Source organism: Saccoglossus kowalevskii, chromosome 4 (genome assembly GCF_978046115.1).
Source record: "Saccoglossus kowalevskii chromosome 4, keSacKowa6.1, whole genome shotgun sequence".
NCBI classification, from domain to species: domain Eukaryota; kingdom Metazoa; phylum Hemichordata; class Enteropneusta; family Harrimaniidae; genus Saccoglossus; species Saccoglossus kowalevskii.
The window spans coordinates 43,743,386-43,759,786 of NC_140644.1; the positions used below are offsets into that span (position 1 = coordinate 43,743,386).

The 16,401-nt window shown below is 31.3% G+C and overlaps 1 protein-coding gene across 1 annotated transcript in view; it reads left to right on the top strand.

Moving 5' to 3' along the window:
• LOC100313589 (doublecortin-like protein kinase) overlaps positions 1-16,401 on the top strand; it is a 66,844-nt gene that overhangs the window by 29,354 nt on the left and 21,089 nt on the right. Inside the window, exons 3-7 of the mRNA NM_001168056.1 lie at positions 3,399-3,495; positions 6,802-6,909; positions 14,247-14,368; positions 15,768-15,813; positions 16,040-16,136. Of these exons, the coding sequence (NP_001161528.1) occupies positions 3,399-3,495; positions 6,802-6,909; positions 14,247-14,368; positions 15,768-15,813; positions 16,040-16,136 (470 nt within the window). The remainder of the gene's footprint in view (positions 1-3,398; positions 3,496-6,801; positions 6,910-14,246; positions 14,369-15,767; positions 15,814-16,039; positions 16,137-16,401) is intronic.

Here is a 16,401-nt window from a genome sequence, read left to right on the forward strand (position 1 = left end):
GGTATTTTTGTCCTGATTTGTAGGAATCTGAAAAACGCATTTCACAACTTGTCTCTTATTTAGTTTTATGCGTCATTCAAGATGGCGGCCCCCATGTAGTAAATATCATATTTATTTTATTATCACGTGTGCGTCAGCTGACTGTGGAAAGATACAGCTGATTGCCCAATTTTGGGTAAGAAACTAATTCCATGCCTTATGTATGCTGATGATATAGTCATCCTATCAAAGACTAAAACTGGACTACAAAACTCCCTTTTTAAATTACAAAACTATTGTAAAAGCTGGAAATTAAATGTTAGTGTAAAGAAAACAAAAATTCTGATTATGAACAAAAAAATTGAGTTTCTATATTGATAATAAAAAGATACAAATTGAAAATCAATTACTATATTTAGGATAGCGCATGGAAAGTCCCTGATTCTGACAACGATAGCTTTACAAAATGAACTGGATCTACACGAACAAGGACAGAAATCATTTGTAACTTTTATAAAACACATGTTAGAAACACTTAAATGTAACAAACTCTGGGAAGCTAATAATCTAAATTCTAAAAACATAAAAAGAATTATTCAAAATAAACTTAAAGATACATATAATAATGAATGGATGAAGCAACTCAATAAAGACAACAATCAAAATGTTGGCAACAAATTAAAGACATACTCACTGGTAAAAAAAAATTACAAATTTGAAAATTATCTAAAAGTAATTTTGAATTATAAAATAAGATCAGCAATTACAAAATTAAGAATTTCAAGTCATAAGTTGCCAATTTAGAAAGGGCGGTACAATAATATCCATCAAAAACAAAGAATATGCAAATTGTGCGACTCATCTGAAGTGGGTGATGAAAAACACTATGTTATGAACTGTTCAAACTTGGATATTAAATCAAATAGAGAAACATTTTTTCACAATATCAGCTTCCCAGAATTTTAAAAACTAAATCAAGAATGTAAATTCATTTATTTGTTAAGTGCTTTAGATACTCATCTTATGATTCCTTTAGCCAAATATGTTAATTCTATTTTAAATGTAGTTAATAGTTGTATTTAGTGGCCATACTGCCGTACTGTACTATATCGGTGTTGTGTCAATAAATTATTATCAAATCCATTTATCTATACTTATTTATCTATTTTATTCAAAAAAGTTACAGAAAAACATTTTTTGGGTGCGAAAATATTGCTCAAGTTCATAGCCATAGAGTGCATTGTGTGCAAAAATAAAAATTTTTTTGTAGGCATGTTTGTTAATGTCTGGTCCAGCTATGAGTTCAATTTCCCAATAATTTAAGTCTGTTTAAATCCCTTAAAACATAAATCATACCAACATGACTCATTCATGGAGGTAGAAATTGTAATCACTTATCATTTTCTTGTAAAAAACAATTGAAATGGTGTCATTTGTTGCCATAGTAACAAACATGTTTGATTTTTATTAATGGAACAATTGAGATAACGAGAACAAACATTCAATTTTTAATAAGTCAACAGTTTTTTTTTTATTTTAAACCAAACACTGTTGACTGAAAAAAAATATTGTTTCTATAACAACCAGTCTAATTTAATTTTTTGTCTGGTTAATGAAGGCGACTATACTAGATTCCTGTAAGGAGGAGGAGTATTTTGACGACAAATGTTGTGGGAATATTGTAGACAGGCAACATGGTCATGGATAAACTTGACTTGTTACTGTAAATGCATTAATTATTCACTGGGTTTTAAATTAAATCCACATGAACATAAAAAATGAAAATAGAACTCATTTAAACTTAAAACCCAGTAAAATTACTCAAAACCTCAAAATTAAATGCCAGTGAAAATGATGCTTTTTAGGTCCGCTGTCAACAAAGTCGAGCAGAGCTTATAGTATTACTGATTGTTACTATTCTGAGTTACAATAAACTGATATCACAATATACTGATATTACAATTACAATATACTGACATTACAATATACTGATATTACAATTACAATATACTGATATTACAATATACTGATATTACAATATACGGATATTACAATATACGGATATTAAAATATACTGATATTACAATTACAATATACTGACATTACAATATACTGATATTACATTATACTGATATTACAATATACTGATATTACAATATACTGATATTACAATATACGGATATTACAATATACGGATATTACAATATACGGATATTACAATATACTGATATTACAATATACGGATATTACAATATACGGATATTACAATATACGGATATTACAATATACGGATATTACAATATACGGATATTACAATATACGGATATTACAATATACGGATATTACAATATACTGATATTACAATATACTGATATTACAATTACAATATACTGACATTACATTATACTGACATTACAATATACTGATATTACAATATACTGATATTACAATATACTGATATTACAATATACGGATATTACAATATACGGATATTACAATATACGGATATTAAAATATACTGATATTACAATTACAATATACTGACATTACAATATACTGACATTACATTATACTGATATTACAATATACTGATATTACAATTACAATATACTGACATTACAATATACTGACATTACATTATACTGATATTACAATATACTGATATTACAATATACTGATATTACAATAAACTGATATTACAATATACTGATATTACAATATACGGATATTACAATATACGGATATTACAATATACGGATATTACAATATACGGATATTACAATATACGGATATTACAATATACGGATATTACAATATACGGATATTACAATATACGGATATTACAATATACGGATATTACAATATACGGATATTACATTATACTGATATTACAATAAACTGATATTACATTATACGGATATTACAATATACGGATATTACAATAAACTGATATTACAATAAACTGATATTACAATAAACTGATATTACAATAAACTGATATTACATTATACTGATATTACATTATACTGATATTACATTATACTGATATTACAATATACTGATATTACATTATACTGATATTACATTATACTGATATTACAATATACTGATATTACAATAAACTGATATTACAATAAACTGATATTACAATATACGGATATTACAATAAACTGATATTACAATAAACTGATATTACATTATACTGATATTACATTATACTGATATTACATTATACTGATATTACAATATACTGATATTACAATATACTGATATTACAATAAACTGATATTACAATAAACTGATATTACAATAAACTGATATTACAATAAACTGATATTACAATAAACTGATATTACAATATACTGATATTACAATAATTCCATAAAACTAATAGAGTGTATATTTCTTTATTATTTTAGGTTGCTTGTCTTCAAGATTTCTTCAAAGAAGATGATGTTTTCATTGCATATGGACCAGAAAAATATTCTCATGATGACTTTGATCTTGATAATGGCGGTGAGTTTACTTTGGTTTTAGATTCTTCATTTCAGGACCATTTGGGGAAATTTCAATTATTGTACCCCAGGTGCTGGTGACTTAAATGCAGAAAATTAAAATGCTCTAGAATTTTTTTTTGCTGAGTGAAATGTCACATAGAAAATATTCCAAAATGTAAATAAAATTAAAGTGTACCCAAGCATGTCTGTTTGTGTATACCCTACACTGGTGGGCATTTTAAATTCTCACAACTAAGTTTCAAAATTTATGTTTTCTTTCTGGAGATTTCAGTTAGTCATAAACTTTGCTGAATTGCTGTACATTCATGCCATGTAATGTACATCTATTCTTTGCCATTGCATTGTGAAATTTACGTATCTTTATAAGAGCACACAGCATGCAGCATTTAGGGACATGTATTGTAAACCGTTACCCAGGGATACAGCTATTGTCATTACCCACTGTCATTTTTAATGTAAGCGTCTGACAAGATATCAATTGTTGACAAGATGAATGACACAAATGTCATTTGTTAAGTGGATTATCCAACATGGTAATCACTTTAAATTCATATCTGTGTGAGGATTATGAATATTTTACTGAGTTAATGAAATGATTGAACTTGACAGGATAGCAGGTGCGGCAGTTAATGATGTTCAGACTATGCTGTCATAACGATCTTCCATACTATATCAAACTTAACTCATTAAGATTTTTTCTCTGTGTACTATTCATTCCTAATTATTTCAATTATTAAAGTTAGTCATTCAAATGTTTTTTAGGAAATAAATATTTTAAACAAAGGTGTATATTAGGTTTGAAAGTAACATGACTATGATGATATATCCAACTTTATGTTAAATTATAGTAAAATATTTTGAAAATTATATTACCAGCAAATTTTAATTAAGAATTCACAGAAATAATGAAATTAATCTATATTTAGTACATTGCAGTATTTGCTATGTATCCCTTTTCACACGATTAAGAATGTCATCGTTTTTGACATACAGGAATTATAACGCTTATACTTACAATGTATCTTTCTCAATTTTCAATATTTTAAAGTGTCCTATGAAAATAGTTAGTAGAATTGCAGTCATAAATTTGAGTTGTAGCCTCTCATTTTGCAATTACCTTGGTCAGGATTGCTGATATTACGAGTAAATAAACAACAGACATTCCTATCATTAAACTAGGGAGTCTTTCACATGTGTGTCATCTCATCGTATTCTCATTGTTACATTGTTTTTTTTAATAAAATTTATAATGTACATGTGTCATTGTAGTCAAAAAGCACACAAGACTTTGTATAGAAAGAAACATTACATTATGACCTTTAGGACAGTGATGACATCATTGATACCTCCTAGGTTGGTTTTAATTTGATGTCTAGAATGTTCTATTGTTTACTGACTTGAGTGATATTCATGTTAACCTGCCATCACAAATATAGAATCTGTAATTTTATCTCATTTTAATATTTAAAGTCTAAGTCAATATAGCCAGCTTATTCTGTCCCTTCACCATGTGGAAAAAACCTTTTTACTGTATAATTCCTTGTATAGGCGCCACTTTGATACATTTTCATTTCTGTCTGGCGCTATTTTGAGGTCACATTTTGGCAACTTTATGGCGTTACAGTGACAGATGTACAATAATACATTATATTCGTAATTTTGTGGTATTTTACGAGGTATTTTTATTTTACCTTATGCAAAATGCGAATTCCAAATGTGGAATGATTACGCGCGTAAGCGTCCTCTAATAATAAAAACAAACATGGCTGCCCCAGGGTTTGACTGGACTCCACACAAATAAGTTCACTGATTCTGTTCTAAACTTTTTGAATTTCAGCATTCCCATGATGTATCATTGGGAGGAAAAGATGTATATTAAATAAGGTTATTACGAGGATACCGAAAGTATGCACTCAGACAGTACGTCATACCATCGACCTACGCTATGTGTCGGTCAATACTATGACTGTACTATGTACTGTACAATGAAATATATTGTAATGGAATGTATCTAATAAATTTTAGGACAGAAAACGTGACACTGCTATGTATATGACATCCTAATAGAGCTTGTATGCAGTACACAAATCTACAAGTTGAAAGAGTTTAAGTGTAGTGATAGAATTCTTTTGTTTTTTATCATGGTATTTTTGAGATGGTCAAATAGTGAACGCAAGCAAACTAGTCATTCATGAATATTGTTGTGTATCCTATGCCCTCAAGAGGAAGGTACTCGGATGGAGGTAACCATGGCAAAATCTCAATCTACCTCTAATGTGCAAATGCAATTGGCTTGCATGGTCATGTGATATAATAATATAATATAATATACATGACATCACGTATTCTAGTCTATCATGTGGTTATGGAATTACAGTTTTATCCGGCCTCTAGATAGAAATCATGATTTCATTACCGTTGTTTTGATAAAGAATTTACTTTATGCATTCAATGCCGAATGATTTGTATATTTAATTTACTTCAGTGAATAAATCCATAGAGAATCTACATGAATGCATCTGTCTACTATGCTTTTGTAAAGATGACCCGCTTAAAATATAACTATCTTTGAACATATTGTACAATAACTTCATCATGTATTAATGAAATCAATACTAGTTTGCTCAATGTTGTTTTCCATTGCACTATAGATAGCATGTAGACATATTTGTAGTCAATATAGTTAATTTCTGTATGTCGTCATTTTGTAGTCAGTCGTCTGATATTAAATCAACAGACAGTAATTACAATGCAGACTTTATTATCGTAGAGCGGTCTGTATTTCCTGTTGTGCTATCATTGTATCTCACTTTGTGGCATAAATCATACTATACTATACTATAGATAAGGTGATTTAAACCTGAATGAAACTAAAAAAAAAAATTGGCAATTCTACTTTTCATGGTGCTACATGCCACAACATAGTTATTGATTACAATATGTATGATAAATCTGATTATCTGGCATCTGTATGATTTATATCAAATACAAACATTAAAATAGAAATCGCTGTAATATTTTTTGGAAATATTGGGATATTGATTGCAATCTTTCCAGGTGAATACGCAATATAATGACCTAACACATAATTGTAAAAAATAAAATATTTCGCTGAATTGTGCATTGTCATTTTTATTGAATTTTATTGATTTTCTTTCAAGGTGCTTGTTCCAATTTTCAAATATCCAGGTACAAAAAGCCCCCTCCCCCTCCTGTAAATTGCTTAATGATTTGATTTTATGACATTTATAAAGACAAAATATATACTGTTGTTCATTTTTTTTCACATATTTGTTTTTTTCAGAGTGCAAGACAGTGACTCCATATCGTTCTTCCCCAAGACGTTCAAAGCGTGTATTACTAAAAAGCCCTGGGACAACTCGTCGAAAAGCTAGTGCTGGATCTATTCAGAGTAAGATTCATATATTTTCACTTTTCCATAATAATCTTAAAAGGACATAATTCCAGTTCAATCTTTCTTTGAAAGAGTTATGACGATGCAACTTGCAAGATTGTACCTTATTGGCTACCTGACTCTAACACCTAACTGACAAGCCAATTAGAGAACACACATTTAAAGTAACTTGATGACCAATCAAATTTTGTCTTGTACAAGTACTTGTACCTACCTGGGATAAAGTATAGCATGCACTTTTTGTAAGATAAACAAATATACATATATATGTTTTTAGCTTATCATATGAGTGATTGTCCGTCGTCGTCGTCCGTCTCCATCGTCCGTGTCAATGTTTTACTTTTTCGACTTCTTCTTGAAAACTACAAGCCTGAATGCTTTGATACTTGGTGTATATGTACCATGGGTAGACCTCTCTTAGGTTTGTTCATTTCATGTTGTTATCTTCAATTCTGTAATTTTGGTGAATATTTTTGTCATTTTTGGTAAAAAGTTATATTTTCGACTTCTTGTTAAAAACCGCAAGTCCAATTGCTTTGATACTACATATATAGGTACTACATATGGACCTCTCTCAGATTTGTTCATTTTGTGATGATATCTTCAATTCTCTAATTTTGGTGAATATTTTTGTCATTTTTGGTAAAAAGTGATATTTTTGACTTCTTGTTAAAAACCAATAGTTCAATTGCTTTGATATTACATGTATAGATACTACATGTAGACCTTTCTCAGATTTGTTCATTTTGTGATGATATCTTCAGTTCTCTAATTTTGGTGAATATTTTTGTCATTTTTGGTAAAAAGTGATATTTTCGACTTCTTGTTAAAAACTGTAAGTCCAATTGCTTTGATATTACATACATAGGTACTACATGTGGACCTCTCTCAGATTTGTTCGTTTTGTGATGATATCTTCAATTCTCTAATTAATTTTTGGTGAATATTTTTGTAATTTTTGGTAAAAAGTGATATTTTCGACTTCTTGTTAAAAACTGCAAGTCCGATTGCTTTGATACTATTCATATTGTTCATTTTCTAATGATGTCTACAGTTCTTTAATTGAAATGTGCATTGCTAACAGCAGAGCTATAAATGTATCTCAGCCGATAGGCTGCTTGTTATATTATGTCACTGAAATATTATTTTGGTCAGAATTTATAATATTTGGTATATTTTTGATGCAATTTTACAAGGTAATTGTAGCATTGGGAAAATATACACACAAACATGGACTGCATGGCACTGTAATGGCAGATGATATGAATATATGACGTCGTTTTATTTTAAAGTGAAATCACATAAGCAGTTCACATAATACATCTAAATACAAGAAATTTACATAATAATGTCCATGTATATTTGTTCCTGGTTATTAGATTGTCAGTGAATTCTATTGCCAAACCTTGATTGATTTTGTTAGTAATATTTTATGTCAGATTTTCTTGTGGAAAGAATTTGTATGAGTATATGCTGTTTTGTGGAATTCTGATTTGTGTCTTGACTTTGTGTGTCTTGTCATATGATTGAATTGACTAGGTGTCAATTTTGAGTCTGTCATGTGACTGCAATGTTCAGATGCATGCTACTTCTATATTCATCAAATTAATAACTATATTCTATATAGCGACTGAGTTGATCAGGGGGTCAGACTGCAATTCATTAATTAAGATATGAAACAAATTAGATGTCTGTGATTGCATGTATGTGAAAACGAATTAGATGTCTGTGATTGCATGTATGTGAAAACGAATTAGATGTCTGTGATTGCATGTATGTGAAAACAAATTAGATGTCTGTGATTGCATGTATGTGAAAACGAATTAGATGTCTGTGATTGCATGTATGTGAAAACAAGTACTAAGAACTCTACTAGTCCGTCTACCAATCATCATTTTAAATTTATTTTAATGTTTTTTTTTTTTCACCTAGTAAACCCAAGAGATCTGAAATCTTCAATTGAAAAATCACAGATTGTTGCTCTTAATGGAAATAATCTTGTTAAATGTTTTTTTAGCATTGTGCTACCTACTTTAGGTCCATAAGTAACAAGAAATATCAATCTAAATTCCGAAGAAATCTCTGATTTAAATATTTTCTACATTTGTTTGCAATTTTAAAAATAATTTTGGATCAAATAATTTGACATTGTTTATAAATCTTTATAAGAAGTTTGAATGGCTTTGACTAAAATTTTGGATTTTTTTAAGGAGTTATTTCAGTGATACTGGTTCTATAGGGAAAGGGTTAAAAGTTGACAATGGCAGTACTTTTATACATTAGTGATCATTCAGAGATAATCGAATTGTCCAGCATTTCACACAAACACCTCACAATCCCATAATACTCACTTCACAATATATTGATTATTTCAACATAACTTCATTAAATGTGGCAGATGTATGCTTTTAATGAATGTCTCTTATGAGTTTATATTGCCTTGGTACTTGGTGAGTAATGTCCCTCGGGGGGGGGGGTACCAATCTATTTGACATTCTATTACTTCAATGCATACTCAATGTTAAAAGCAATTTGCTGCAGTTAGATTGCCTTCTTCAGAAGTCAGAAATTCTTATGAAACTTCAAGGTTGTATTCAGGCTTTAGGCAAACAGAACCTTACACAAGAAAATAACATTAAATCATTCCCAGCTTAGGAGGATGCATAACATTAAAAGTATAACTCAATGTGACCTCGGTGAAAGTCCCAGGAAATCCTTGTTTTCAGGACCCTAATGAAAGTCACTCCCTAAGACCATAGTTAAAATCCCTAAGTAACTATGACTCCTTAGCATGCCAGTTAAAGTCAGAGTGGATTCCTGTCTTCAGGACCTAAGTCTTGAAAGCTAATTCTACTTGATGCAGTAAACTGTAGATATTGTGGTCAATTGGTAATGTCATGTAGAGATTCCATTCCCTACTTCTAATTGGCCTTCTTATTGCAGGCATGTAATGTCATGTAGAGATTCCATTCCCTACTTCTAATTGGCCTTCTTATTGCAGGCATGTAATGGAAATGCAATAAACCAGATATCCTTTCATTAAAAACCACCTTACGTGATCCTCTCTGTAACTGCCACCTCATTTAGTACTTGAATTTCTGTCCATGTATTTAAAGTTGATCTCTGAGTAGATTTCATCAGATTATCATTGTTTTCAACTAGTTGGACATATTGGTATGAGAATTATACATAGTGGTGTACGGTAACCTCATCAAACATGCATGACTGACAATGTTTTTATTAAGAACTCCCCAAGATTGTGACAATTTTATTAAGAACTCCCCAAGATTGTGCCAATTTTATTAAGAACTCCCCAAGATTGTGCCAATTTTATTAAGAACTCCCCAAGATTGTGCCAATTTTATTAAGAACTCCCCAAGATTGTGCCAATTTTATTAAGAACTCCCCAAGATTGTGCCAATTTTATTAAGAACTCCCCAAGATTGTGCCAATTTTATTAAGAACTCCCCAAGATTGTGCCAATTTTAAAGCTACCAGTAAATATCAGTGTAGTGTGAAAACAATCAGCATTTGAATTAACTGAAAAACACATAAATTTAATAGTTTATTACTTGTATGTTCTATTTTGATGGAGAAATATGTCACTAAAGTGCCACAATTTTTTGAACATCGTACACAATGCATTTCATATACATGTTATATAGAACCTATGGGGAGGCTGCTATGGTCATGGCAATAACTTGTTTAGAATCTCCTCATAGTCCAGTTATAAAATGTTGTCATTCTTTGTGATAAATATCCTCAAAGTTCACATAAAAAAAATGGTGAAAACAAAGCTGCTAGTCTTGTATTCAGAGGTTATTTAAATGCAGCATCCTTGTATGTTTGAAAAGCAGAGACTGTAGCACTTGTCTGGAGGCAGTGAAAATCTAATCAAGTACTCTAATACAATAATAGTGTTCCAGGTTTACCTTGCCAAATCTAATTACTGTTATGTTTAATCTGTATTTTAAACAAGACTATTATATCCAGGGTCTATTCTAATTAAGTATTCCAAAGTGTATTTTGTTAGTTTGTATCACTGCAATGTTACATTTAGATACAGATACAGTCATCAGTGTTGTCCTATAAACTGATTTAATGAAATCATGAAATTTTTGTTGCAGTGGAGGTTTCTCTGCTGTTCTATGATAATTTTTGTTGCAGTGGAGGTTTCTCTGCTGTTCTAAGATAATTTTTGTTGCAGTGGAGGTTTCTCTGCTGTTCTAAGATAATTTTTGTTGCAGTGGAGGTTTCTCTGCTGTTCTAAGATAATTTTTGTTGCAGTGGAGGTTTCTCTGCTGTTCTAAGATATTTTTTGTTGCAGTGGAGGTTTCTCTGCTGTTCTAAGATAATTTTATTTGCATTGAGGTTTTCTCTGCTGTTCTATGATATTTTTTGTTGCAATGGAGGTTTCTCTGCTGTTCTAAGATAATTTTTGTTGCAGTGAAGGTTTCTCTGCTGTTCTAAGATAATTTTTGTTGCAGTGGAGGTTTCTCTGCTGTTCTAAGATAATTTTTGTTGCAGTGAAGGTTTCTCTGCTGTTCTAAGATAATTTTTGTTGCAGTGGAGGTTTCTCTGCTGTTCTAAGATAATTTTTGTTGCAGTGGAGGTTTCTCTGCTGTTCTAAGATAATTTTTGTTGCAGTGGAGGTTTCTCTGCTGTTCTAAGATAATTTTTGTTGCAGTGGAGGTTTCTCTGCTGTTCTAAGATAATTTTTGTTGCAGTGGAGGTTTCTCTGCTGTTCTAAGATAATTTTATTTGCAGTGAAGGTTTCTCTGCTGTTCTAAGATAATTTTTGTTGCAGTAGAGGTTTCTCTGCTGTTCTAAGATAATTTTATTTGCAGTGAAGGTTTCTCTGCTGTTCTAAGATAATTTTTGTTGCAGTGGAGGTTTCTCTGCTCTTCTAAGATAATTTTTGTTGCAGTGAAGGTTTCTCTGCTGTTCTAAGATAATTTTTGTTGCAGTGGAGGTTTCTCTGCTGTTCTAAGATATTTTTTGTTGCAGTGGAGGTTTCTCTGCTGTTCTAAGATAATTTTTGTTGCAGTGGAGGTTTCTCTGCTGTTCTAAGATAATTTTTGTTGCAGTGGAGGTTTCTCTGCTGTTCTAAGATAATTTTTGTTGCAGTGGAGGTTTCTCTGCTGTTCTAAGATAATTTTTGTTGCAGTGGAGGTTTCTCTGCTGTTCTAAGATAATTTTTGTTGCAGTGGAGGTTTCTCTGCTGTTCTAAGATAATTTTTGTTGCAGTGAAGGTTTCTCTGCTGTTCTAAGATAATTTTTGTTGCAGTGAAGGTTTCTCTGCTGTTCTAAGATATGTTTTTGTTGCAGTGAGGGTATCTCTGCTGTTCTATGATAATTTTTGTTGCAGTGAAGGTTTATCTGCTGTTCTAAGATAATTTTATTTGCAGTGGAGGTTTCTCTGCTGTTCTAAGATAATTTTATTTGCAGTGAGGGTTTCTCTGCTGCTCTAAGATAATTTTTGTTGCAGTGGAGGTTTCTCTGCTGTTCTAAGATAATTTTTGTTGCAGTGAAGGTTTCTCTGCTGTTCTAAGATAATTTTATTTGCATTGAGGTTTTCTCTGCTGTTCTAAGATAATTTTATTTGCATTGAGGTTTTCTCTGCTGTTCTATGATAATTTTTGTTGCAGTGAAGGTTTCTCTGCTGTTCTAAGATAATTTTATTTGCATTGAAGTTTTCTCTGCTGTTCTAAGATAATTTTTGTTGCAGTGAAGGTTTCTCTGCTGTTCTAAGATAATTTTATTTGCATTGAAGTTTTCTCTGCTGTTCTAAGATAATTTTTGTTGCAGTGAAGGTTTCTCTGCTGTTCTAAGATAATTTTATTTGCAGTGAGGGTTTCTCTGCTGTTCTATGATAATTTTTGTTGCAGTGAAGGTTTCTCTGCTGTTCTAAGATAATTTTTGTTGCAGTGAAGGTTTCTCTGCTGTTCTAAGATAATTTTATTTGCAGTGAGGGTTTCTCTGCTGTTCTAAGATAATTTTTGTTGCAGTGGAGGTTTCTCTGCTGTTCTAAGATAATTTTTGTTGCAGTGGAGGTTTCTCTGCTGTTCTAAGATAATTTTTGTTGCAGTGAAGGTTTCTCTGCTGTTCTAAGATAATTTTTGTTGCAGTGAAGGTTTCTCTGCTGTTCTAAGATAATTTTATTTGCATTGAGGTTTTCTCTGCTGTTCTATGATATTTTTTGTTGCAGTGGAGGTTTCTCTGCTGTTCTAAGATAATGTTTGTTGCAGTGAAGTTTTCTCTGCTGTTCTAAGATAATTTTTGTTGCAGTGAAGTTTTCTCTGCTGTTCTAAGATAATTTTTGTTGCAGTGAAGTTTTCTCTGCTGTTCTAAGATAATTTTTGTTGCAGTGAAGTTTTCTCTGCTGTTCTAAGATAATTTTTGTTGCAGTGGAGGTTTCTCTGCTGTTCTAAGATAATTTTTGTTGCAGTGAAGGTTTCTCTGCTGTTCTAAGATAATTTTTGTTGCAGTGAAGGTTTCTCTGCTGTTCTAAGATAATTTTTGTTGCAGTGGAGGTTTCTCTGCTGTTCTAAGATAATTTTTGTTGCAGTGGAGGTTTCTCTGCTGTTCTAAGATAATTTTTGTTGCAGTAAAGATTTCTCTGCTGTTCTAAGATAATTTTTGTTGCAGTGAAGGTTTCTCTGCTGTTCTAAGATAATTTTTGTTGCAGTGAAGGTTTCTCTGCTGTTCTATGATAATTTTTGTTGCAGTGAAGTTTTCTCTGCTGTTCTAAGATAATTTTTGTTGCAGTGGAGGTTTCTCTGCTGTTCTAAGATAATTTTATTTGCAGTGAAGGTTTCTCTGCTGTTCTAAGATAATTTTTGTTGCAGTGAAGTTTTCTCTGCTGTTCTAAGATATTTTTTGTTGCAGTAAAGTTTTCTCTGCTGTTCTAAGATAATTTTTGTTGCCGTGGAGGTTTCTCTGCTGTTCTAAGATAATTTTTGTTGCAGTGAAGGTTTCTCTGCTGTTCTAAGATAATTTTTGTTGCAGTAAAGTTTTCTCTGCTGTTCTAAGATAATTTTTGTTGCAGTGGAGGTTTCTCTGCTGTTCTAAGATATTTTTTGTTGCAGTGAAGGTTTCTCTGCTGTTCTAAGATAATTTTTGTTGCAGTGGAGGTTTCTCTGCTGTTCTAAGATAATTTTTGCAATATTTGGTTTTCATGAATGCCATGAAATTATCAAATCATTAAAATTTCTAGTAACTATGGTAACTATTTCTAGTAAATATTTCTAGTAACTATTTCTAGTTAGACAATATCCAATTACTACCTTGAATGTCTAATGTATAGAAATTAAAAATGATGTTTTGAATTACAGCTAATGGTATGTCTAATGGTAACCACTCATCCACTTCAACGACACCGAGCCAGTCACCACGCAGCGTAACACCACGTTCACCCAAACTATCCCGGCTTCCGATGTCTACAACGCCTAAGAAGGTATGGAGATTCTTAATTCTTGATTAATAAGATAATTTTGTTTTGCTCAACATATTTGAGTCTATGTGACATCTTCCAATAATAAGAGCATTATGCAAATCTAATGCACTATTGTGGCTTCTACCAGGTCCGGTCTAACACAAGCACTTACATTTGTTTGTGGAGTACATTATTGTATACATGTCTTCTGTCAAAGGTCAACGGTCATAGTTCAATCAAATTATAATATCTACACAATATTCCTAGAGCAATGACATGTAGAGGTCATAGTTCAATCAAATTACAATATCTACACAATATTCCTAGGGCAATGACATGTAGAGGTCATAGTTCAATCAAATTACAATATCTACACAATATTCCTAGGGCAATGACATGTAAAGGTCATAGTTCAATCAAATTACAATATCTACACAATATTCCTAGGGCAATGACATGTAGAGGTCATAGTTCAATCAAATTACAATATCTACACAATATTCCTAGGGCAATGACATGTAAAGGTCATAGTTCAATCAAATTACAATATCTACACAATATTCCTAGGGCAATGATATGTAGAGGTCATAGTTCAATCAAATTACAATATCTACACAATATTCCTAGGGCAATGACATGTAGAGGTCATAGTTCAATCAAATTACAATATCTACACTCTATACGTAGGTCAATGACATGTAGAGGTCATAGTTCAATCAAATTACAATATCTACACAATATTCCTAGGGCAATGACATGTAGAGGTCATAGTTCAATCAAATTACAATATCTACACTCTATACCTAGGGCAATGACATGTAGAGGTCATAGTTTAATCAAATTACAATATCTACACAATATTCCTAGGGCAATGACATGCAGAGGTCATAGTTCAATCAAATTACAATATCTACACTCTCTACCTAGGGCAATGACATGTAGAGGTCATAGTTCAATCAAATTACAATATCTACACAATATTCCAAGGGAAATGACATGTAGAGGTCATAGTTCAATCAAATTACAATATCTACACTCTATACCTAGGGCAATGACATGTAGAGGTCATAGTTCAATCAAATTACAATATCTACAAAATATTCCTAGGGCAATAACATGTAGAGGTCATAGTTCAATCAAATTACAATATCTACACAATATTCCTAGGGCAATGACATGTAGAGGTCATAGTTCAATCAAATTACAATACACTATATACCTTGGGCAATGACATGTAGAGGTTATAGTTCAGATCAAATTATCTACACTGTCAGATTACATGTTGGGTCTTATATTCTCCAAAAACACATCTTTTACTTTGTGGTGGTTGGAGGTCATAGTTCATTCAAAACTGTAAAAACCTATTTATACATAATTAAAAAGTTCTTCACAAATTATTAAATCTTGTTTATTTTCTTAGTCGCCATCAAGATCAAGTTCAGCCAGTAGTAATGCCAGTGATCTAGGTAAGATTATATATCTAATTAATGTATCCTGCCATATGTAAGTACATTTTGGACAAAGTTTTTCATTCAGTGGCCAATAAAAAAACTTTCAAAAAAAATAATGTGGATTTAGATGAATGGTGAAATGTGACAAAGGGATGAAGTTTTGGATTGATTATCACTGGTGCTAAATATTCCTAATAATGCTCTCATATTAATATATACTATATTTTATTTTTGTCGCTAGCTGTGAATGGAGCGCCAAGTGCAATCACTGAAAAATATGATGTTGGTAAAGTCATTGGAGATGGAAATTTTGCTGTTGTCAAAGAATGTGTGGACAGGTGATACCAATATGCAAATTTATCCAGTGAACCTTGACCTTATAACCCATGACCTATCACCTTACCCCTCCCCTCTGCATGATTTTGTTATTGAAATTTGTGTTTTTTGTGATTTTGTTAAATATTTATTTTAAATGTGATTCAGTAGTGTGCAATTTCTTTTCCATTATTATTTCATTTAATGAACATTGAATTGATCTAACCTTTGACATATGACCTTTTGTTTCTACTAGAGGTCAAACTGATTGACAATCTTTCATTTGAG